Genomic DNA, 25342 nt, shown 5'->3' with positions numbered 1-25342 from the left:
GTTCTCTGAATTCAACATAAGAAATAATATGGATACTGGAAAACTAGCAGGAAGTGATGGAAATACAAGTCAGGCAGTATCTTGAGACAGAAACAGGCCAATCTGATGTTGAACAGCTTTTGAGGAGGGGGTGAAAAAAAAGGGTGGGGAGGGTCAGGCAAGAGAAAAGGGCAGTGAGGAAGAGACCAAACACAAGGGAAATGAAGGTAAATGCTGGAAAGGACAACCACACTTAATTTCAACAAATTAAGTTTATTACCAAATATCAATTACAAACTTGTTAATACATATTACACCAAATTAATTTGGATGATTTTCTGAAAGGAATACAGAGGTGCAGAGTTTGCACAGCTGCATACAAACCACCTGCTGGAATGGCCCCCTCTGGTTACTACACACATCACAATTCACACAAGTTCAATGTCTTCCATCTTGCACCAAACTGACACAAAACAGACAATCCTCAGTAAACTTCAGTTAAGAATTCCCCCAGCAGAGTGACGTTTTGAGCAGAGACCAGTGCCACACACAAATAAAGAAACTACGCACCATGCAACCCTGATCTACTGTCAAGTGGACAGAAATGTGGGACAAGTTTATAGGGTAACAGGAGAGGAAGAAGCTTCTTCGCGTCAGGTTACTGTGCAAAACTGGCCAGTCCATCTCCCTGCTATTGAAACGTGACTGAGTAAAGCTGAGGGAACACCAAAAAAATTTTTTAATCATTTTATGAAACCTTATAGTAATTTCCGATTGCATGGTGCAGGGGTGCAGCTCAAGGGGAACCCAACATCTAGTCAGAGTTCGGAACCATTGGCCACACTGCCTCAGGTTTGTACCAGGAAAACTAGAAGTCAGTGGAATAGGTTTACAGACTCTTGCAGGCTAAAATGTGAGGGTGTTAGATATGGCTTAAATGTGGAGAAAGGCGAAAACACCACTTTACGGCTCTCCTATTTGAAAGGTCAGGAAACACGACAGAAATATTCTCTTAGAAACATGACAAGCTTCTAAAGATGGAAGGAGATGCAACCATTCATGCTAGCAGAGTGCCACCTGTTTGGAGCCACAGACTGGTGGGGGAAAAAGTAGTGCACTTTCTATTGGCTGCTGTGGGTCTGTGCTACCACTGGGGTTTTACACACCCATCTTCATCATCTGCTTGGACTCGGTGAAGCTCACTACGTGGGGAAATAACCAAGTAGTGCACAGTGTATGTGCTTTGCCCAGTGGGCACTAATATATAATCTGACATTGCCAGCATGTCACAGTTCAAATTAACTAGTCACGGGGGTTTCGTGGAGCTTCAGTCTCATTCAAGTTTCCATTTTCAAGTCTGCCATAGCAGGGGTCTAACAGCACAACCAGCAACATGGAAGGATGGGGGGTGGGGGTGGAATTACGTGGCACGAATTTTACTGGCAGCTGACTTTGGGAAGCGTGTCCCAGAACATTTTGTTAACGATTACTGCTGCAGAGCAGAATTTGCAGTTGCGTGTACCAGGAGAAAAAGGAATAATGTTCAATAGTTAGTAAAAACCAAGCCCACTTTTAAAGATAGCATTAAAGTACCGTTAAAATCTTGCCACTATTATTCACAAGTGCTCCCTGATAAAGCGTGCACTGGTGTGCAGTTTGGCGACACAAGAGTCGCACTCTGAGCAAATGCTACAGTAAGTGCAGATTTTCAAGACGTCACCTAAGGTTACATGTGATCTCAGGCTCCGCCTCAGTGACGAAGCAACAGAAGTATCCAAAAACACGGACACAAATGTAATTGAGTGAAACACAGACTCTTACACGCTGAAATACTTCAAACCACTAATTTCAACAATGGGGAACATTGGAAGGAAGATATTCCTACAGTCTCAAAGGAGCGAGTCAGGTGTCATTTCTTAAAATTGAAAAAAAAATCACATCCCTTTGTAATATCTGATCAATTTGAGCAATCAGACAACAAAAATTGCACAGCAATCATTTTTTTTAATGCGATTTTTAAGGCAGCAGAGAAACCCGTCTCCAATCTGTCAGTGACTACAGCAGCGGTTCTATTTTGAGTTCAAAACAGTCTGCTGGTTGAGGCAAAAGGCAACGTTGTTTGTGCAATTTTTGGAAGCAATGGAACTGTGTTCGAGGTAGTGCAGCCCTCTACATGAAATGGGACAAAACTACGCAATCAGCAAGAGTGAGCTGAAATCATATTTCATGGCAAACTAGAGCTTCCAGGCTGTTCATCCATTTGGTTAGGATTATGAACCATGAAATCTTTAGTTAACCCCTGACATTCCCACCCCCTCCTGTCTGCATCAATCACAAGATCATGATTCCCTCAAAAGATCACATTTTGCTGGAACATCAAACACAATTCCAATGTGAAAAAGACCCGAGTCTGCCCCTCCAGGGCACTGAACAGACGTTTGGTTATTATGTCTCTTACTCATCTGGGTAACAACCTGTCTTGAGATTAGCAATTAACATCCATCACTCCCTCCTCCAACTCTGGTAGCTGGCGAATCTCCGGGCACTAACCCGTTTGCGCAGGTTTACACTGAGAGTTACCAGTGACGACGAAACACGAGATTTGCTCCTTTGAGAAAAATTCCGCAAAGACGTTTCACGCAAATGGAAAGAAAGTTTAGAAAGGCATCAAGGTGAATTGCCACTTGCCTCCAAATCCTCAGCAAATCGGTCACCAATGCTCAAACCATTAGAACATCCTCCTCAAAAATCTGTCAATTCCCTTTCTGTTTACAAAAAAAAATAAATTTCATATTTGGATATTGTGCTGCTCATGGGCCAAATTAATTATTTCAGGTACAAGATACCACAAAAGGTATAAAATAAAGGCTTTTGGGCTTCAGAAGCGGCAAATAGAACACAAGAAAGAATCAACCCCACCTTATCCAATTGCGTATTCCCAGATTTCTATCTGCCTGCGAAAAGCAAGGAAGAGAATTTGGTTCTGAACACCTCAGACATCTTCTAAAACTTTCTCTTGCCAGTCTATCCTTGATTCCTTTATTAAAAAGCTGCTTGGTGCCGTTCAGTGCTGCATTGAATCTCCATTCATGTGGCTCTTCTCATTGTCGGGAAGCTCGGTGCTGTAGAGGCAGTCCAGGAATCCGTGCGATATTTCCGTTACCAGAGAGCGATCAGGAATCGACTGCGCCATCCCATAGATGGCACCCTGTGGAGGGAGGAAAGGAAGTTGAGTTCAGGTGACGACAGGTTGCCCGACAACAAACTGGCAAACTGAGATAGTTCTACAGCAAAAGTCTCGACTAATGGACTCCATCCTCCAAGAAGGCCACAGCCTTGTCATGCCTCAATGATCCAGAGAGCTCGGCTGGCTGGTGTCAGGGCTTTGTGCTTTGGCTTTTGGTAGGGTCACATATGCCAAACAGCTCAAAGGATAGAGACTAGACTACAAGTGGTCCACCAGTCCTTCAGGTTTGGGGGTTTAGCTCAGGGCTAACAATCCTGACTGCTAAAACAAAATTGTTACCGAAACAGCAGTGATCGATCCCACTACGTCTGAGTGTGATGGCATTCCTGAATCTCCATTTGCGACTTGTATGACTAACAGTAATGAAGCTACTGACGTGATAAAGTAAACCCTGAACACTGCCAAAGATGGAGGACCTTTATCACTATCCGAAATGCCACGGGCATGATGGGCAGTAGGTAATGGACTCCACAATCAGAGGCATAAAGGAACTAGGGAGACATCGTACAGGATTCCCTATAGGTTAACTTGCAGGTTGAGTGGGTCGTAAGGAAAGCAAATTCATTTTGAGAGGACTAGAATGTAAAAACAAGAATGAAACCACATTTGAAGTATTGTGAATAGTTTTTGAGCCCATTGTCTAAGAGAGTGTGTGTTGGAGAGAGTCAGAGGAGGTTCGGGAGAATGATCCCGGGAAATGAAAGGATTATCTTATGAGGAGCTCGGGGCCTATTCTCACCGGAGTTTAGAAGAATGAGGGGGGAGCTCATTGAAACCTTTTGGATATTGAAAGACCTAGATAGAGTAGATGTGAAGAGGATATTTCCTATAGTGGGGGGAGTCTAGAACCAGAGGGACCAGCCTCAGAATAGAAGGATATCCCTTTAAAACAGAAATGAGGAAGAATTTCTTTTGCCAGAGGGTGGTGAGTCTGTGGAATTCATTTCCACAGATGGTCATGGAGACTAATTCATTTGTTATATTTAAAGTGGAACTTGAGTCAAAAGTTATGGGGAGAAGGTAGGAGAATGGGGCTGAGAAGGATAATAAATTAGCCATGATGGAATGGTGGAACAAACTTGATGGGCCAAATGGCTTGTTTCTGCTACAATGCCTTATATATTCTTACTGTATGTAAAACAAAAGTATTTTTATTGCCAAACAATCTAGAATGCTTCAACAAAACCTTGTACAATGAACGTCAACAGTGTGCACAAGGAGAGCTTTTGGGTCTTTGAGATCATTGGTACCTGTAACCCTGAAACTCAAACATTCCCCAGCAAAACCCAAGCAGTCATCCACTGGTAAACTGACCCCACTTCATCAACCACCTCCAGGTTTGGGTTCTCCTACTCCAAGTACACGGGTGCACTAACATTGACTGCTGTTCAGGGTCCATTCCTAGAAGCAGTAGTTATCAAAGTTTTCAAAGTAAAAATTTGTGCAGTGCTTTCATGTTCTCAAGTATTCAAAAGACACACAGATGCTGTTAAGATCTAAAAGTGATTGAAACACTTGATCCAACTTAATTAAGCCTTTCTCCTGGCATCTTCATTTCTCAATTTGCTGGTTGCTATTGTAATTAACCTGGCATGGGTTAAGTTAGTAAGATCAGAAAGGTCGAGTACAGGCCGAATCAAGGCGGTGGCGCCCAGGCCTTAGAGCATATCGAAGTGACAAGGCCCGGATCTAAGAGCCAGGACCGAGCTGAAGATTGGCCGATTTAAGTGCCAGGCCAGATTCAAAAGGTCACGATATCGAGGCGAGAGATTGGGCCAGTGATCAGCTCATTGCTTGGCGAAGTTTACTCATCTCTCTGCTGAACTGAGGCTGTGGCCTGCAACTAATGGGCCCCTGGACCTGCCGTGACTGGCTTCATGGCTGTGGACTCACTTTCAAGAACTTTAGTTCCGAATGTGATTTGCTTATTTTTTATCGTTTGCACGATTTGGGGTTTTTTTTTAAAAAACACACCTTGGGTGTTTGACATTTCTATTGGGTTCCTTTGTTTGGTGGCTGTAAGGAGGTAAATCTCACGGTTGTATATAGTGTACATACTTTGATAATAAATGTACTGTACTTTTAATTTTACCCAGTTCAGGAAGGTGGTTCAGTACTGTAGCAATTAGCATATCATTTACAGTGCAAACTTTAAGATCAGGATTCAGTGCCCACTGCTGTCTGTGAGGAGACTGTCCATTCTCTGCGAGACTGTGTGGATTTCCTCCCAATTGCAAGGACGTACAGGTAAGGGTTAGTAAGTTGCGGGCACACCATGTTGGCATCGGAAGCATGGCAACACTTACATACTGCCCCAGCACATCTCAGTCTGTATTGGTCAATGGCTTAAATGATGCATTTCGCTCTATGTTTCAATGTATTGTTGATGTGACCAATAAAGCTAATCTATAATCTCAGTGTATGGAACCCCCAGAAAAACAGTGCCGGCGTACCATTAATGACCCTCTGCTACACTTAAGTCTACTCAGGAGTAACCCATTTACGCACTTACCAGCACAATCTCAGAGCATAATCAATCTAGGATAGACACCAAGCATTTGATCAAGAGGTAGGTTTATAAAAGACCATCCTAGAGGGAGAGAAGGGGAAAATTTTGGGCAGGGAAGGGAGCCGTTGGGAAGGAATTCCACAATTCAGCATTTTGGAGCTAAGAAAACCAAGAGCGGAGCAATGTAAGCCAAGGATGCACAAGGAAGGTGTTAAAGACATTCACAAAGCAGGAGGGCTGAACCCAAAAGAGGGGGTTTTGCAAACTGATGCTTAACTGGGTGTCAAGACAAAGGAAACAGGGTTTGACAATGTTCAAAGTGCACTTCCATGACCTGATGTATTTCCCACATTGCTTTCATTCTCATAGAACTAACTTGACTTGGAGTTCCCTGGTCATCGTTCCCAGTTAAGTCTACATTCTTGGTATGGACAAAAAGCCCAGCAGTTCAAAATATCATACAACTTTAGACATCTATAAGATTGCCCATATGACTGTAATTAACTTGAACATCCTTTGTCTTTTGCTTCTTTCCATCAAACTTTCCAAGCAAACCAAGCTTTACAAACAAAGTTTGGCCCACTTTGTTCGGGGTGCAGATAAAAGTGAGAGGTGTTGATGAAACGCAGAATACAATAGGACATCCTTGCACGCAACACCCTGCTCCAACTCACCCGGCCGGTCGTCTTCTCGGAGGGGTTTTTCATTATTTCAGCCACACTCTGACGAACATCCTCCACAAACCGATCTGCCACACCACTCCTGGTGTGCAGAAGCGTCACGCATATGTGAATGCTGGAATGAAGCAGGTAACAAACGTTAACGCAGCCAGGATGCACAGTCAACGTTCCACAGGGCTTCCTGAGGACGCTAGGCAAACATGCTTGCGGAAATACTCCTAGTCTGGAGTGAACAAAAGACATGGTGCACCATTCAAACTGGAGAACTTGGGAAAATCTGAATCTCTGTTGGACCTTGTACAATATTTAAATGTGTTAAAATTCTGTATCATTGTCAGAATATGGTTGATTTTCATAGGATACAGCAGCGTAATAGGCACAGTAGTGTGATGGCACAGCATGGTAGCATAATTATTAGCGTAACACTATTAAACACCAGCGATCAGGGTTCAATTCCCCCCACTGCCTGTCAGTTTGTATATTCTCCCTGTGAATGGGAGCTCCAGTTTCCTCTCACACTCCAATTGGGGCTGTTGAGTTGTAGATGTGCCGCATCGGTGCCAAAAACATGGCAGCACTTGCGGGGTGTCTCAGCATGACACTCACCAATTTGATTTGATGCAAACGGCATGTTTCACTACATTTTGATGCAGATGTGTCAAATAACTTTAATCTTTAATCAAAGTTTCATAAACGTCAAAACAATAATGACCCATTTTTATCATTTCTGGTCAAGGGTTAAACATTAACCAGGAGGAACTGCCCCACTGATACTAAAAACTGTGTCATAGGACCTTTGACATCCCATTTATCAATTATCAATTCAAACAAAGTACAATCAACTCTGACATTGCACTAGGTACTGTATTGTCAGCCTGGGTTTCTTAAAGATCAAAGTTTGCCTAATTTCAAATTTTTTAAAATGTACAACATTATTCCAGTTTTAGGCAACAGTCAAAGGATGCTGGGTATTTGGAACTCTCTTCTGCAAGAAGAATTCATATTCTGCTGTTCCACTTAAAGCCAATATCAATAGATTTTCATTCACCAAATACATTAAGAGATAATTGAGAGGCCGAAAAATATGGACTGTCCTGGGGTTAGAGGTGTGCGATTGTGAGCGTGTAAATGGGGGCTTGTTTTGTTGTCATTATTTTGTTGCTTCTTGTGTTCTGTGTTGTTTTGCCAAGCATTGCGGGCATGCTATGTTGGCGCCTAAATGTGTGGCGACAGTTGCTGCCCACTCCCAGCACACATTGGGTGTGTTGGTTGTTAACACAAATACCACATCTGTATGTTTCAATGCACACATGACAAAAGTTAAATACATTTGAAAATGTAGATGATTTTATGCCACGAGCTCTTTGATTAATACAACTGGTTCAAGGAGCTGAAAGGTAATTTCCAGTTTCCAAGTTATTTAAACCTTATCGAAGGATTAAAGGAATGCACTGCATGGATACACAGCAAATGATAAATGCAAATTATACGCTGATGCCCTCTGTCCGCCCACAATTTTTAAAACATTTGATCCACATAGCTCTGAATTTCATTCCAATTAAGTGTAACAAGTAATGGTGAACAATTTATACAAAATGTACTAGGTGGCTTCAGGCAGCAGCACCCTTTGGCAATCTGCTGACACACCCTCCAATACAGTCTCAGTAATGAAGAAGCTACAGCGAGAGCCTCACAAGCAAGGCTGAATGCACACAGACAGAGTCACGTACCTGGAAGGGAACTGCAAGGTGTTGAGATTCCACCCTTTCGACATCATTGCATTCGATAACCGGAATATATCAAAAACATCCGAGCCAATAGCCACAACAGATACTTCAGGCTTTCCAAAGATGAAGATTTCCTTTATTTTCTTTAACCTTCAAAAAGAAAAGAATAATTTAGTACAGAGCGGGCAACAGAGAAATAAGAGCACAACACTTAATCCCTTGAACCACTGTGTCACAGTGCCAGAGACCCAGATATAAACCTGATCCCTAGTGCTCTCCAAATGGAGTTTGCTATTTGTTCCTCTGACTACTCCACCCATCCCCGATTGCATCCCAGATACACACTGGACAAAAAGTTAATTGGTCCATGTAAACTGTGCCCGGTATGTAGGTGAGTGGCAGAATCTGGGAGGAGTTGAATTTGCAGAAAATGGGGGGTGGGGGGAGAAAATCGATTCATGCAAATGGATTGTTGACAGTCAGCAGCAGCTCTCTGGGCTGACTGGCCTGTTTGCAAGCTGTATCTCTATAACATCACAAGACAGGTCACTGAACCAAGCTGAAGTTAAAGGGAACAAGGTGGTCAAAGGTATACACAGTCCTCTCCAAAAACTTGCTAAGTTAAAAGATTGTGAGCTCCCTCTGTGTTGTTCTTCACACTACTGCAAAATCTTGGGTCCGTTGCATTTGAGATTTCTAGATTTGAAGGCCAAGTCTGTCTGTTGAACAAAACTTCTCAGTTTGCATCAATGACTGGAATTCAACACTAGATGGAGCCAGAGAACAGGCAAAGATACCACTATAAACACTAGCGATTCTATAGATACTGAAAATTGTAAAAAAAAGTACACACAGAAGGAACTTAGCAAGTCGGACAGCATCTATGGAGGGGAATAAACAAGTCAACAATTCAGACTGAGGCCCTTGTCTGATGAAAGGCCTCGGCCCAAAATGTCGACTGCCTATTCCCCTTCATAGTTGGCTCCTCCCGGGGGGTGGGTTGTTACAGCCACCAGTAAGCTGACAAACTACAATTTATCAGCAAAGCCACAAGTTTTATCTGGAGACTTTTCAGTGCCAAAATATCTACAGAATGTGCATAAAACAGAGCCCAATATGCAGTCAGTGTCCGATCTTCCCCATGGGTGGATGTCAGTAGCCTCACTACAATATTCCAAAGTAAAGGACTGTCATATCTTTTCTGAACAAAGGAGGCCAGTTAATTTATCAAATCTATGCTGACTCCGTGCATTCTTATCAGTACACTCCCTTTCTCTTCCACCTGGCACAACAGCTATCCTGATTCTCCAGCCCAAAAGGTTGAATGTTTACTCCCCTCCATTGATAATGTCGTACCCGCTAAGTTCCCCCAGAATTGTGTGTGTGTGTTGCTCTGAATCTTGAGCCTCTCATGCTTAGGATTTGTTGTTCCACAACGAAGTCACTTTTGAAGCACAGCTACCCGGAAGAAGATTAGATCCTCTCTTCGATGGGAGTTCTTCCCCTCTGTCATTTCTGCTGCCCTTCAACTCTTCGACCACGTGTTCTCATTTGGCACCTGCCATCTTGTACTCCTCCCACCTTCTTATTCTAGCTCCTGCCCCTTTCCCTTCCAGTCCTGATGAAGGGCCTCGGCCCGAAATGTCAACTACTTATTCCCCTTCATTGATGCTGCCTGTCCCGCTAAGTTCCTTCTGCACTCTGGATTTCTGCAGAATCTCATCTTCACGAGTCTTCTGCCAGCCACTTACACCAGGGAAAATTTGCAACAGGCAGTTAGACCATCCAGCACGTCTTCAAAATGTGGATGGAACCCAAAGTGCCCAGGGAGAAAAGAGTCACTGAGAGAACATACAAACTCCATACAGAGAGTACCCGAGGTCAGGATCGAACCCATGGGTGGAGACGTACAACAGCAGGACTAAATGCTGCACGCAGCTGTACCCAGTCTTTGAAGAAATACTGATCCCAAGATAAATAACCCAGACACTCTTAAGGCATAAATGATGCTGACTGAGCCATAGTTGCCCCATGGATTTCACATCCACAACAAGCTGCTAAATATGCTGACACATTTTTAAAAAAAAAACAATTAAACTGATATTAAAGGAAATATGTGGGGAAAAGAAAGGAGTGGCAATTTTTAAAAATTTGGTTTAGTATAGATCTGGTACCAATGTACTGAAGGGCGGAGGGGAATGTCATCCTTCTGAGGTATAACCCCTGAGGTGACATGATCAGTGCTGAAATAAGAAGTAATTCAACTCCAAACGCCTGCTGCAATGAGGAATGTATTTTCCTCACAGTACAACTCTGCCCTAGAAAAAGCTGGCTGGAAGCTGGAGAATGCTAGTGTACAGGGAGAAATGAGTTTCTGAAAAGGCTACAAGGTTCATTTACTGATGCAACAAGCAATCCAAAAAACATTGTTGGCCCTTTTACACAAGTAAGCTGAGTGTGGGAAGGAAGTAACCCATGCTGCAGGGTTTTGGAAATACCCCATCTGGCCAGCTGCACACCCAAGCAGGGCAAGGTCTGCCTTGCTTGGAAGCAGAACAGACTCACACATCTGGTTACTGGAACAAGGAAATTATCCTGCGGGGGGCAAACCAAGTAGCAGTAACCTGCACAGAGAGTTTAGAAGAATGAATTGAAATATAAACATGAAGAGATTGCCAGGGAGATGCCGAGAGGCCACTTCCTGCAGCTGGAAAGTGCAGAGCTAAAGCAGAGTCAGAGGAATAAGATGTCAGCCATTTCTGGATTTAGACGAGGACAGGTTGCTTTCAGAGTTACAAATATCCACCTTTGATGACTGAATGGTCTTTTCAGAGCGGATGTGGAAAGGAAGTTTCTGATAGTGGGAGTGTCTAGGACTAGAGGGCACAGCCCCAGACGAGGAACATCACTTTAGAACAGAGATGAGGATGAATTTCTTTAGCCAGAGGGTGGTGAATCCATGGAATTCATTGCCACAGGCGGCTGTGGAGGCCATGTGATTGGCCATACTGTACTTAAAGCAGAAGTTGGTGGGTTCTTGATTCATAAGGGTGTCAATAGTTACAGGGTGAAGGTAGGAGAATGAAGCTGAGAAGGAAAACAAATCGGCCATGATTGAATGGCAGAGCAAACTTAATGAGCCACATGGATTAATTCTACTCCCATGTCCTACGTGGCAGTAAGAATTTGGAGGCTAGTAATCCCAACTCCTCAAAGCATGTATACCACTTATAAGCCTCAAGTCAGGAGCGTGATGGGATACTCTGGATGAGGGGAGCTTCAGCACTCAAGAAGCTCGACACCACGCAAGACATAACCAGCCTGTTTGACAGGCACCCGATCCACAAGCCTCCACTTACTTTACCACTGACACGCAGTAGCAGCAGAGCGTACCATCGATATACACTGCAGCAACTCCTTAATCACCTTCCAAACTCACAATCTCCCCCAAATGGAAGGTCAAGGGCAACAAAAGCATGAAAAGTCACTTTCCAAGGCACTAATATCTCAAGTACAATTAAATGTTTTCTCAGCTTGTGAAGCACAAGTCCCTTGAACAAAAAAAACTCTGCAATTTGTTTTCTTATATAATTACTTACAGCATTTAATGTCAATGGTTCAAGTTAAAATGCCACATTTCAAGCTATTATCTCATTCCCTTTATGATCACTGCCAAAGGCACAGCCAGTTAACTAAAGTAAAGGGGGAAGGCCTGTACACCATCACTGCCAGTTCCAGGATAAGCAACTTGATTTACAGTAAACTGATCCAGCTGAGAATGCATTAGGCCTCTCTCCCTTTCTGCATCGTCTCACAGAGCACAAGAAAACCCCTTCTCTGGATTTACAGGCCTTTAGACTGTCACCTTTACCAATCCATCTCACTTGAGCCCTATGATTAGACTACATGCACTCTGTGCAGTTCCCTTCTAGCCACTTAACTCAAAGATGTCTATTTAGAAGAAATACAGAACTTTGGAACAGAGAAATTGTAGATTAACCATGCCACAAGCTCAAGCAGGTGCTAGCTGCATTCCTGATACTAAGGGACTGGGAGGAGGGGGTTATCTGCAGCTTTTCATTCAGTGCCCACTTATTAGGTACACCTGCTCATTAATGCAAGTATCTAATCAGTCAATCACATGGCAGTAACTCATGCAGACATTGTCAAAAAAAATTAGTTGTTGTTCAGATCAAACATCAGAATGGGTAAGTAATGTGATCCAAGTGACTTTGACTGTGGAATGATTGTTGGTGCCAGATCCTGACACGTATCTGGGCCATACCTTCCAAATATCCGGACCTGACTTGCACTACCTTACTTTTCCTTTTCTATTTTCTAATTATGATTTATAATTTAAATTTTTATTACATTTACTTCGATTTGTACTTCAGGGAGTGCGAAGCGCAGAAACAAGTATCACTGTGATGATTGTTCGCTCTAGTATCAATTGGTAACAATAAAGTAAAGTAATGTGGTGGTTTGATTTTCTCAGAAACTGCCTCCAGAGTTTACAGAGAATGGTGTGAAAAACAAATAAGAAAGTGAGCAGCAGTTCTGTGGGTGAAGGAGCCTTATTAATGAAAGAGGTCAGAGGAGAATGGTTTAAGCTGACAGTAACTCAAATACAACAGAGGTGTGCAGAAGAGCAGCACTGAACACACAACACGTCGAACCTTGAAATGGATGGGCTACTGCAGCAGAAGACCACACCGGGTTCCACTCCTGCACCTAATAAAGTGGCCACTGAGTGTATATTGCCAGAGCAGGCAGGTGGACTGCAACTATCCCAAACAACGCCCTTGGTTGATTGTAACTCAGAGGTTGCACTGTTACTTCAGAATCAGGAATCTGTAGGTTCAAACCTCACTCCAGATATTCAGCGCAGCAATGGACTTGCAATGCAGAGTAGGACAGAGTGCCATTTGTAAGAAGCACTGCCTTTCAGCTAAGAATCAGTATTCAGCCACTGGGGTAGATGTAATTTTTTTTTAATATAAATTCAAATAGCACCTGTTTTCCCTACACATTATGGCCATTATTCAGACAGAACTGGATCACAGGGTGAATCACTGTTTATGGGAGCTTGCCAAAACAAATTGGACAACTCATTTCCTACAGACCTAATTCTGCTCCTGTGTCTCATGATCTTATTAAAACAGTGAATGCAATTCAAAGAATACTTCTCTGGGTATAAAAATGTTTGGTATCAAATGCAAGATCATGAATGGCAGAGAGATCCTAGTCTCCCTTTCATTGGCCCAGCCAAGCCTCTTCCTAAGGGGAAGTAGGATCTGAACTACTGAATGAAGAGGAATGAAAATGCAAATGACCTACAAGGGAGTTCTCAAAAACAAAAACTATTTGATCAACACCTGCTACCAAGAAACTCTTAAGCAAATCAACGAGTTGATCCTTTGCAACATCCTCCCTGGTTTTAATCAGCACCCAAAACCAATCGTGTTGTCACCTGTATACAGTATGTGTGAGAATTCACTTTCTCTGCTCAAGTTCCAACAAACCTGTACGTCCTTCAGATTAGAGGGAGGGCTTCCAACCAGTTCACTGTCAAATTTACAGAAGTTAATACACTCAGACAAAAAGAGTTCTGACTGTCACAAGTGATGGAACAATTCCTCCCAAGCCCTCTTTCGCATTCTAGTGCCAAATGGTCTTCGATTTTTCTTGCTTACACATTAGTCAGACATCATTCTTCCTCACTTCCTCATTAAAAATGCAGGAGGAGCAGAGAGAAGTAATACAAATTTAATGCACTAATGCAAGAATTCAGTCTCCATGCTGGACATTGTTTGGATGCTGCTTTTCTGACAAGGAATTAAAACATCAGCAAACCTCTGAATGACTCAAAGGAAACCCACAGTGTGAAACCGAGTTTGGCACCAGACTCTCACATGCCAGACAGCTAATCTCAGCACTTCTAAATCGCAAAGGCACCAACACACGCATTCACGGAGCAACTTGATCAAATATCTCAAATCACCAAACCAGCTTCCCCACCATGGACTCCGTCTACATTTTTCATTTGCCTTGGTTAAAAAAAAGAAAAAAAAAATCGACATAATCAAGGCAATACACACTCAAAATGCAGTTCAGGCAGCATCGATAAAGGGGAATAAAGTCAACATTTTGTGTTGTGGCCCTACATCAGGATTGGGAAGACAGGAGGGAAAAGCCAGAATAATGTGGAGGAGCAGAAGCTGATAGGTGACACCAGGTGAGGGGGCAGATGGGTGGGTGGAGGGGTAGGGATGAAGTGAGAAGCTGGGAGGTGACAGGTGGAAAAGATAAGGGCTGAAGTAGTAGGAATCTCATAGGAAAGGACAGTGGACCATGGGAGAAAGGGAAGGAGGAGGAAGGGCCACCAAAGGGAGATGATGGGGAGATGAGAAGGTGACCAAAATGGGGAATTGAAAAAGAGAGCAGGTGGAAGGGGGCAGAAATTACCAGAATTTAGAGAAATCAATGTTCACACCATCAGATTGGAGGCTATCCAGATGGAGTACGAGCTGGTGCTCTTCCAAACTGAGAGTGACCTCATCATGACAAAACAGGAGGCCACAGACTGACATATCGGAATGGGAAGTCCAATTGAAGTAGATAGCCACCAGGAAATCCTGCCTTTAAGTGGTGTCGCCTCATCTGAGAGGACTGTTTGGGGCCTTAACTATGAGGGAGGAGGTGTAGTGGAATGTGTAACCCTTGTCCCAGTTGCAGGGAGGGACAAAAGTCATATAGAGAGCGGTCTTGTATGCTAAGGTTGACTCTTGACCTCACAATCTATCCCATCAAGGCCACACACCTTACTGACTACTTGCACCATCTCTTTAACGAGAACACTCCTATCCTGCACTATTTTTGTTTTTCTATTAGACCATTAGACATAGGAGCAGAATTAAGACATTTGGCCCATCGAGTGTGAACCACCATTCGATCATGTTGGTTTATGTTCCCTTTAAGCCCTACCCTTCTGCCTTCTCCCCAGAACATTTGACGCCCTTACCAGCACCTATCCACCACTGCTTTAAACATACCCAGTGACTGGGCCTCCATAGTGGCAATGAATTTCACCAGTAGGTGGTTGGACTTCCTTGTCGGAGATTACCACTGCCCTCTCCTTGTGTGGCACAAATGTAACTTAACATTCATCACATATGCCTGAGTGTCTGGATCTTTATTGCATATCTAGTTCAGAGTAGACTGCTCTTCTAACTGGGCCAAAACAAGCCACGATTATCATTCTAATGATTCCGTCTGGCACCCTTCCAAAGACAGTACATTGTAGATATGCCAAGAAGTAATTCAATAGTCAGAAAATAGTGAAGGATGCAACAATACTTTTGAGATATGGGTGACCGTTCTAATCAGTTTGTCTGTTAAACTGTAGTTTGTTCAATAGGGATGAGCAATGAGAAAAACAAGTGCTGAAAACAGTTTACAGGTCAGACACCATCTGTGGAACAAGAGAGAAGAGGAGTGGCGAGAAAGGATTCTGAGGCAATTTGTCAATTCTGACGCGGGAGGACTGAAACATACAGGCAGCTAATGCCAGGTAGAGGGGGTGAGCAGGGGTTGGAGTTGTAAGTCTAACAGGTGAATGATTGATGGAGGTAGAGAAAGAGGAGAAAGAGAGTAAAGGCAGATGGAACTTGGTGGCAGAAGGGGAGTGTGAAGATAGGAGATAGCTGCTGGGAGAGAGACAAAGCCACCTGCCACCTTGAGGGCAACACAAAGCCATCTCTACATCCCCTTCCCCTTCCTCATTCCACCCATCCTCATCCCACAATTACCCACACCCCATCGCGTTACACCTGCCATTCATCCTTCCCCTAACAATTCCCATTAGCACCTCAGCCACATGAATACAACACTGGTCGCACTTTGTGTTCCTGCTTATGAAAGGGAAAAGGTAGATGTTGTGCCTGTGATAAAAGGGTGGAAACTGGCAGCATGTGATAAAAGTTCGACATCTGTGTAGGAAGCAGCATTAACTGCAATTGACAATATACCAGAAAAAAATAAGAGTTCAGGGTGGGGCCCGAGGAGGACTGAAATGAGGATATTTCAGACACAAAGAGACAGGTGCAATTTAGGCCCATGGCAGTTCCCATGACTAAAGCCTGGATCTGGAGAGTGTAAAGTGGAGTTATGATGAATGAGTTCAGCCAGACGAATGAGTATATTGGTGATGGGGAACTTGTTCAAGACAGAAATCTGGCAGGACAAAGGTGTAGAAAGAGGTGTACATCCATGACAAAGAAGAGGTCCAATCAGGTCCAAGGAACTGGTCATTGTCACAAATTATCATCAGAGGCATGGATCAAACAGGAAGAGAACGGAGCTGGGGAGAAACGGGAAGAATTAAGTTTGGCAGGTTAAACTGAGGCAGTAACAATGAAGCTGCCCAGTCTTGCTTGTGAACCCGAGAGAAGGAGAAAGGCTGAATAATAAGAAAATTTGCCTGATCAAAGTTTTTTTTGACAGTTCTGCTGCTTAGTCACCAATATGAACAACTTGATGCTGATTCTTCCCAACTGCGTGCAGATGTATTGCAACATGTCCCAGCAGAACCACAACTTTGAGAACTCTGCAGACAGGTCTGGACAAGAACTCTTCCATTCTCCCAGTTCTCAACATCTCCCGCATCTGACCAGAACTTGTTAAGCATGCACTGCAAACCAATAGAGCTTGAAAACCTAGAATTATCCAATTTGTTCACTTGTCTCTGCTTACTGATTGATTGTTGGAGTGTGGTGGAATGAAAAGCAATCGTTGAAGAAAGAATGGATAGCAGTGGTAGCATTTTCATGGCTGGAACAGAATCTTTTAAAAAAAAGCAATCTCTTCACAAAATGCTTTAAGAGAAAAATAAAATCAGTGTTTACGAACTTTTATTCTGCCCCTGAATCAAATATGGCTGAGCTGGTAGCATTCCCACTTCTGAGTAAGAAGTTTGTAGGTTCAGGTCCCACCCTAGATTTAGATTTCTCTGCAGTTCAATGCCGTACTGTTGGAAGTGTTGCCCATCCAATTAAGTGTTAAACAGTGATGCCATTTGAAACACCAAAGATGTCTTTCAACTGGTATCACATTTGGAAGCCTTCTAGAAAGCACAGAAGAGATTTACCAGAATGTTGCCAGAATTAAGGAGCATGTCTAATGAGGATATCTTGAGCGAGCCAGGTCTTTTCTCTTTGAAGAGAAGGAGGATGCAAGAAGGGTACAAGATGACGAAAGGCACAGATAGAATGGATAACCAGAGACGTTTTAACCCAGGGCTGGTTAATTTTAAGATGACTAAGGTATAGGGAGGGGGATGTCAGAGGTAAGTTTTTTTTAAATACAAAGAGTGGGGTATGTGGGACGCCCTATCACATGTGGTGGTAGAGGCACGTATATTAAGGACATTTAAGAAACTTTGCTAGGCATAAGAAAGAAAGGAAAAATGGAGGGCTGTGCAGGAGAGAAGGATTAGATTAATCTAAGAGAAGGTTATAAGTCGGCACATCATGGGCTGAAGGGCTTGTACTGTGGTGTTCTGTGTTCTATGTAGATACATTATCTAATTTTCAGAACAACTAAGGGGAATTTTCTTCTTAGGGAATTCTGAAAGAATCCTCTTCCTGGGCATTTTACTAGGGTAACTCAAAACATTTTCTACTGGTGGAACAAAGGAATTATAAACTTGAAATTAAAATAAATGCATAGTTAGGAAACATCTCTGTATAATGGACAGAGAAATGAGAATAGAAAAGCTGATTTCCTACATTGCAACACTAACTTCCTCAACTGTCAGCCATAAAATACAGGAATACAGATTTGCAGTATTACACAACATTCACATTTCTCGGTCCTTTATAAAGAGATGTTTCCTAACTTAAGCATTTATTTTGGTTTCAAGAGTATAGCCCTCTTCAGATCTGCCAGAATAAAAATCCTTTAATCACCCTAGTATTTTCATCTTCAAACCTTAGGAAATGCCCAAGAGAAGTCCCTTTGATTATCCCAAATACTTCAAAGATTGACTCTCAATTTAGCTGTTTTAACATGTGGACTATCTAAGTTTATTAGTCTAGTTCATTGCCAGGAATTCTGTGGCCTTCTTGAGATGGTCACATTGGCTTCAATCTTTCAAGCACCTCCGGCCCTACATATCAGAGGCAATAGAGTCAGAGTCCTTTAAGGATACATCACAGAATCAGGCACTGGCTCGACATGTCAGTAACCTCCCATTTACACTAATCTTACGTCAATCGCTTTTTTTTTTGTTCATCTATATTTTCATCCCCTGCTCTGAATTCTACCACTCACCCATGCACTGGGGCCAATTAACCTTGCAGCCTGCATATTTTTGAGATGTGGGAGGAAACTAAAGCATGTGCAAACTCCATACAGTCAACACCCAAGGTCTGGACTGAATCCTATCTATAGATTCCACATCAGTCATTGCAAAATCCACAATATTGGAATGACCCTCTATGAAAGAAGGATACAAATAAAACTTATTCCTGGAATAATCCAAGATCTTGAGACATACTTACTGAGCTCCAATGTGCCGTGCCGTGTCGATGATCTTCGTTGTAGCCTCAATGTAACCATCTTCACCCATAAACATCATGGTTGCCCAGCAAGCAGCAATGATCCCTCCTGGTCTCGACCCGGCGATTGTAGGTGATGCATAGATGCCTCCCTGCCAGTCTGGGGCGACAAAGAACTGGTAGTGGCGATATTTTTTGTTGCTGTACAGTACAACCGATGAACCCTTGGGCGCATATCCGTACTGGAGAGGGGAAGCGGGCAAAGGAGAGTGGTTGAGGGAAGAAAACATTTTTTTAATTTTTTTTAAAAAGCTCAGGTGAGAACTTTAGCATAAATCTGATCAGTTAATATGTAGATTGTGCAGGACTATACTCTTCCTTCCTCTGATGTACCCATTCAAGAAATGTAGTTGCAAAGGCAAAGACATACTCATTGCCCATCGGAAATTATTCTTGAGATTGACCAGTTTGCTGAGCCACTTTAAAGGTCACTTTAGAATCAGTCTGGTTAGTGAGAGTCTGGAGTCAGATGGGGAGAAGTCGGCCAATTTCCAATGCTGTATATTCAGGATGAGTTTCTAATAACGAGCCAGTAATTTAACGCACACTGTTCCTCATTCCAGACTCAGTTAATGGAATTTCATTTGCCTAGCAACCGTGGTAGGGGGCTGATCTTAATAAACTCAGATTGCTGATCTGCCCCTGAGTTACTATGACCACGTCTGCAAAGGATTGCTTCGATGCACTGTGGCCAACTGCAGTCTCGCAATTCAAGCTGCAAATTGAACAGGTAGACTTTTGTTTTCAGAAACCCTCCTACAATCCCAACATTCAGCCACCATTCCTTTTTAGACTTCTGTCACTTAGTCAAAAGAACAAGCATGTACTATTCTTTAGAAAAAGAATGTACCATGGAGAGCATTCTAACTGGTTGCATCACTATCTGGTATGGAGGGACCACTGCACGGGATGAGGAAAAGCTGCAGAGGGTTGTAAACTCAGCCAGCTCCATTAAGGGCACAAACCTCCCCGGCATCCAGGACATCTTCAGAAGGCGATGCCTCAAAAGGTGGCATCTATCATTAAGGACGCCCACCACCCAGGACATGACCTCTCATTGTTGCAATCAGGGAGGAGGTACAGGAGCCTAAGGAAAGACGGAGAGACATGCACACACAAAATGTCTTAGGGCCTTCAAACATCTCACAACCACAGGAAAGTTGGACGCTACCACTCAAAAGTTCCTCTCCCAGCCCCAATAACACTGTGGAAGCATCTTCACCAGAAGGACACCAGCAATTTCAAGAGATAGTCACCACTGTCTTCTCAAGAAGAATTAAAGATGAGCCATAACCACATGGACACCCAGTGAATAACTTACAACTGCCTCCTGGCAACCTCCGGCCAATCTTCTGTCCTCTTCCAACCGATCTATAAGCCACCCCATTCCCAACCTCTTCTTCATTCACCACTTCATGCCCACCTTGTGCGTGTCAGCAGAGATGCTCGTCACTCCCTTAACGCGGAAATCGAAGGGTGGCAGAGAATAACCAGCCTTCTCCATAAAGACAATGAGAAAGCCCCCAAGGCAGGCATCCACGTGCAGAGGAATTTCATAATCTTGGGCCAGCTTGGGATGCAAGAGAAATAATTAATTAACTAAGCATTCAGTGAAATCTCAAAGCATCATTTAAACAAGGAATAGATAGAATCTTTTATAAGTCCTTAAGACATAGTGGCAGAATTAAATCTACTTGGCCCATTGAGTCTTCCATCATGGCTGAATTGTTATCTTCTCAACCCTATTCTCCTGCCTTCTCCCCATAACCTTTGATGCCTTGATTAATCAAAAACCTATCAACCTCCACCTTAAATAAACCCAATGACTTTGTCCACACAGACATAAGTGGCAATGAATTTCACAGATTCACCACCCTCTAGCTAGAGAATCTTCTTTTCTCATCTCTGTTCTAAATGGATGTCCTTCTATTCTGAGACTCATCTACTACAGGAAACATCCTCTCCACATCTACTTCACCTAGGCCTTCTAATATTTGATATGTTTCAATGAGATTCCCCCCCACCATTCTTCTAAACTCCAGTGAGTACAGGCATAAGCCATCCAAACACTCATCACATGTTAACCCTTTCATTCCTGGGATCATTTTCATGAAGCTCCTCAGGACCCTCTCCAATGCCAGCAAATCTTTTCTTGATAAGGGGCCCAAAATTGCTTACAATACTCAAAGTGTGGTCTGACCAATACCTTTTAAAGCCTCCGCACTACATCCTTTTGTATTCCAGTTCCTTTGAAATAAATGCTAACATTGCATTTGCCTTTCTTACCACTGACTCAACCTTCAAGTTAACCTTTAGGGAATCTTACAGAAGAACTCCCAAGTCCCTTTGTGCCTCTGAGTTTTGAATTTTCTCCATTTAAAAAATAGTCTACGTTTTTATTTCATCTATTAGAGTGCATGACTATGCACTTCCTTCCCTCTGTGTTTCATGTCATTTCTTTGACCATTCTCCCTATCTGTCCAAGTCTTTCTGCAGACACCCTACTTCCTCAACATTAACTGCCCCCTCCCACCTATTATCGTCTGCAAACTTGGCCACAAAACCATTAATTCTTTCATCTAAATCATTGACATATAACATGAAAAGAACATCAGCCAAAGTTAATTGGAAAGAACACTAGCAAATCAGGAGGTGCAGGAAATGATATGCAGGAAGGTGCAGGAATTGCCTGACTTTGGCTTATTTTTATCATGTGCCTCCAAGTACCCCAAAACCTTGTCCTTAATAATGGACTCCAACACCTTTCCAACTATTACTCTTTATATATCTGAAAAAACTTCTTGTATCCTCTTATGTCATTGATTAGCTTACCTTCATAGTTAATCTTCTCTCTCTTCATGGCTTTTTAGTTGCCTTTTGTTAGTTTTTAGAAACCCCAATCCTCCACCTTCCCACTATATTATATGTCTTCTCTTTTGCTTTCCTGCTGTCTTTGGACTTCTGTTAACAGCTACAGTTGCTTTAGCCAGCTTCTTTAGGGTTGGGATGCATTTTTCCTGCACCTTCCAAATTGCCCCCAGAAACTCCAGCTAATGCTGTTCTGCCATCATCCCTTCTAGTGTCCCTTCCAATCAACTTTGGCCAGCCTTTCTCTCCTACTTTACTCCACTGTAATACTGATACATTGGATTTTAGCTTCTCCTCAAACTGAAAGGTGAATTATAGCATATTATTGTCACTGCCTCCACAGGATTCCTTTACCTTAAGCTCACTAATCAAATTTGTCATCACATAACACTCAGTCCAGAATTGCCATTCCCCTGGTGGGCTCAACCACAAGCTGCTCTAAAATGCCATTTCATGGGCATTCTACAAATTCCCTCTCTTGAGATCCAGCACCAACCTGATTTTCCCAATCATCTGCATATTAAAATCCCCCATGACTATCGCAACTTGCCCTTTTTACATGCCTTTTCTATCTCCCATTGTAATTCATAGCCAAATTCCTGGCTACTATTCAGAGGGCTGAATACAATTCCCATCAGGGTACTTTTACCCTTGTAGTTTCTTTACCCACAAGAATTCTACATTTTCCTATCCTATGTCACCTCCTTCTACTAAGGATTTGATTTCATTTTTAGCAACAGAGCCACCGAACCCCTGTGCCTACCCTTTCAATAAAATGTGTATCCTTGGGTGTTCTCTGCCAACCAACTTTCTTTCAGCTACCACTCAGTGATGCACATGTCATACCTGCCAATTGCTAACCACGCTATAAGATTATCTATCTTATTTTGTATACTGCATGCATTCAAATATAACACCTCGAGTCCCGTATCCATCACCATTTTTGATTATTCCCCCCCCCCCAATTACACTTTAACTCATCCCACTGACTGCAGTTTTGCTCTATCAGCTACCTGTCTTTCCTCACAGTCTCATTACACACTGCATCAACTTGTATAACAACTGCACCATCCTCAGCCCGATCACTCCAGTTCCCATGCTCCGCCAGCTTAGGTTAAACCCTTCCCAACAGCTCTAGCAAATCTGCCCGCAAGGATACGGATCTCCCTCAGGTTCAGGTGTCACCCATTCATTTTGTACAGGTCATACCTTCCCCTGAAGATATCCCAATGAACTTGCCTCCTCACCAATTCATCTGCCAAGTCATCCTGTTCGTTCCCTCACTGGCACGTGGCACAAGCAGCAATCCAGAGATTACTACCCTGTAGGCCCTGCTTTTCAACTTTCTACCTAAAGCCCTATATTCTCTCTTCAGGACCTCCTCCCTTTTCCTACCCATGTCACTGGTACCAATATACCAACAGGTACCACGAATTCCAGTTGTTCACCCTCCCACCTTAGAATGCTGAGGACCCAATCCGAGACATCCCTGACTCTGGCACTTGGGAGGTGACACACCACCGGGGTGTGTCTTTCACATCCACAGGACCTGCTGTCTGCTCCTCTAATTATGGGAACCACCTATCACGACTGCACTTCTCTTCTTTCCCCATTTCCTTCTGAGCCACAGAGACAGATATGGAGCCAGAAATCAGGCTTTCTCTGGTAGGCCAGCCCACATCGACAGTATCTAAAGCTGTAAACCTATTATTAAAAGGAAATGCCACAGGGGTACCCTGCACTGGTTGCCTGTTCTCTTTCCCTCTCCAGTCACCCAGGTACTTGGCTCCTGCAACTTTGGGGTAACTACCTCCCTGTAACTCCTATCTATCACCTCATTTTCCTATACGAGCCCACAAAAAGTTTACCCTGCCCATCAGGTCTCCTCTCTCCCCACGGAACAGCTGAACAATTAACCCCAAAGGATTTGAAAATTTCAGCTTTTCAAAAATATTCATCCTTTTGCCATTGCTTTGAACATGTCCTCTAGTTACAGACCCTACTGCTTCTGGAGTAAGTTTTGCTCTATCTTATCAAAATCCCATTCTACATTAAATTACTCCTGCAAAAGTTCTGTAGCTTGTCTGCTTTCCAAAGAACGATCCCAATACCAGTTCCTTCAGTCTCCCCTACACAACCAAAATGCCCACCATTCTTGTAGGTCTACCCTCAGTTTACAGTGCAATGATTCCCATTAGAAACGACCAGACATAGATGCTGGATTAAGCCCATCTGAAACTATCCTTTCTTCCTTCCTCCAACTATCCTGTGCAGCTAAACCACCTGTCCCCCACCCTAATCCTAACTGCACAGTATCTCAGCTCCCAACCCAATGTCCCTTTAGCCCTCTCTCCTCTGCACCTTTTCCCTATGTTCTCTGCTCCCTTGTTTTTCTCCACTCAATTTACCTATTCATACTTACACACTGAGGAACAGAAACAGGAATTGACCTTTATGTACAACACACACACATACACAAAGAAGCTTCATCCCCCTCACCTGGTTTCAACCTAACACTTGCCAGCTTGCACTTCTCCGCTCCCCCACATCATTATTACGACTTTCCTTTCCAGTCCCCACGAAGGGTCTCCACCCAGAATGTTCACTGTTTATTTCTCTCCTAACCCGCTGCATTCCTCCAGCATTTTGTGCGTGTTGCTCAAGATGTCCAGAGAATGCAGAATCTCTTGAGTATTTGATAAGCTATTAAGTCCCTCATGCCAGGCCAATTTATAAGATCTTGGCCAGTCTTCTACCTCAGCTCCATATTATTGCACAGACAATCATTCTTGGCACCCTTCATATTAAAAGAAAAATTGATCAAGTCCTGTCCTGAATGTACTGTACCAAGTGACCAAGCCTCTTGGTAAGAATCCATAGTTTCATCACCCTCTGGATGAAGGAGTTTATTTGCATATCTACGCTGAAACAGACAAGCCTTTGTTTCCAGCACAAAATCCTTGGTTCTAGACTCCAGAGAGAAAGGAACCATCATGTCTACATTTGCCAAGTTACTGAGGAAGGGCTAATAGCAAGATCATCTGATATTTTATAAAAGGCTTTCGGAGCTTCTGCAATTAATGAGCAGCCTAAATGGTGATGTGGTGATCTAAGTGGCTATTAACTCCAAAAATCCAAGACCTCCTTACTGAACACCACTTAAAAAAGTATAGTGTACAATCAAAATTGCTGCTAGCCATTAGAATGTGAAATAAATCATATTAGAGGGCTTCCCAGCAGAGACACTTTAAACAATTCCAAATATCAGAAGGGCTGTGCTATCATATTAAACAACACCACTGATTCATATCCACCAGCCCTTGTAAAAGGTTTTTAACATCTTCAAAGAGATCCTTGTAATTCCCTCAGGAGCTGCTCCAACATTGTTAGTAAGTGCACTGGAAAGGCACCTTGGCAATCTCCTCGACTGGATCCATGATTCCGTGTGGAAACTGCGGCACAGAGCAAACAAGCATAACCGTGTTCTTTGAAATGGCTCTCTTCATGGCCTGGGGAGAAAAGCAGATGAACATCATATCCATGAAGTCTGAAACCTCGAATACACTGCAATATCTATAGTCCTTTTAAACACAGTATTTAAAAAAAGGACTCAGTCACTCAGCTTTCAAATCTGCCTTGTCATTCAATATGACCATGGCCTCATCTCTTCTGCATCAGTTCCATATAACTTTCAATTTGCTGATCTTCCCAAAGTT

The 25342-nt window shown here is 43.1% G+C and overlaps 1 protein-coding gene across 2 annotated transcripts in view; it reads right to left on the bottom strand.

Annotated features, from left to right (window-relative positions):
• Positions 1-236: 236 nt before the first annotated feature.
• The window catches only part of sgpl1 (sphingosine-1-phosphate lyase 1), a 91580-nt gene continuing 66474 nt past the window's right edge, over positions 237-25342 (bottom strand). For both annotated transcript variants that reach the window (XM_059946441.1, XM_059946440.1), the window contains exons 9-14: positions 25037-25135; positions 20182-20328; positions 18702-18940; positions 8146-8292; positions 6410-6530; positions 237-3187 (exon numbers count right to left, since the gene is read on the bottom strand). In XM_059946441.1, the coding sequence (XP_059802424.1) occupies positions 3044-3187; positions 6410-6530; positions 8146-8292; positions 18702-18940; positions 20182-20328; positions 25037-25135 (897 nt within the window). In that variant the 3' untranslated portion in view covers positions 237-3043. The remainder of the gene's footprint in view (positions 3188-6409; positions 6531-8145; positions 8293-18701; positions 18941-20181; positions 20329-25036; positions 25136-25342) is intronic.

The sequence above is a fragment of the Hypanus sabinus genome, chromosome 21 (genome assembly GCF_030144855.1).
Source record: "Hypanus sabinus isolate sHypSab1 chromosome 21, sHypSab1.hap1, whole genome shotgun sequence".
In the NCBI taxonomy this organism is placed as follows: Eukaryota; Metazoa; Chordata; class Chondrichthyes; order Myliobatiformes; family Dasyatidae; genus Hypanus; species Hypanus sabinus.
This window is presented reverse-complemented; position numbering and strand designations above follow the sequence as displayed.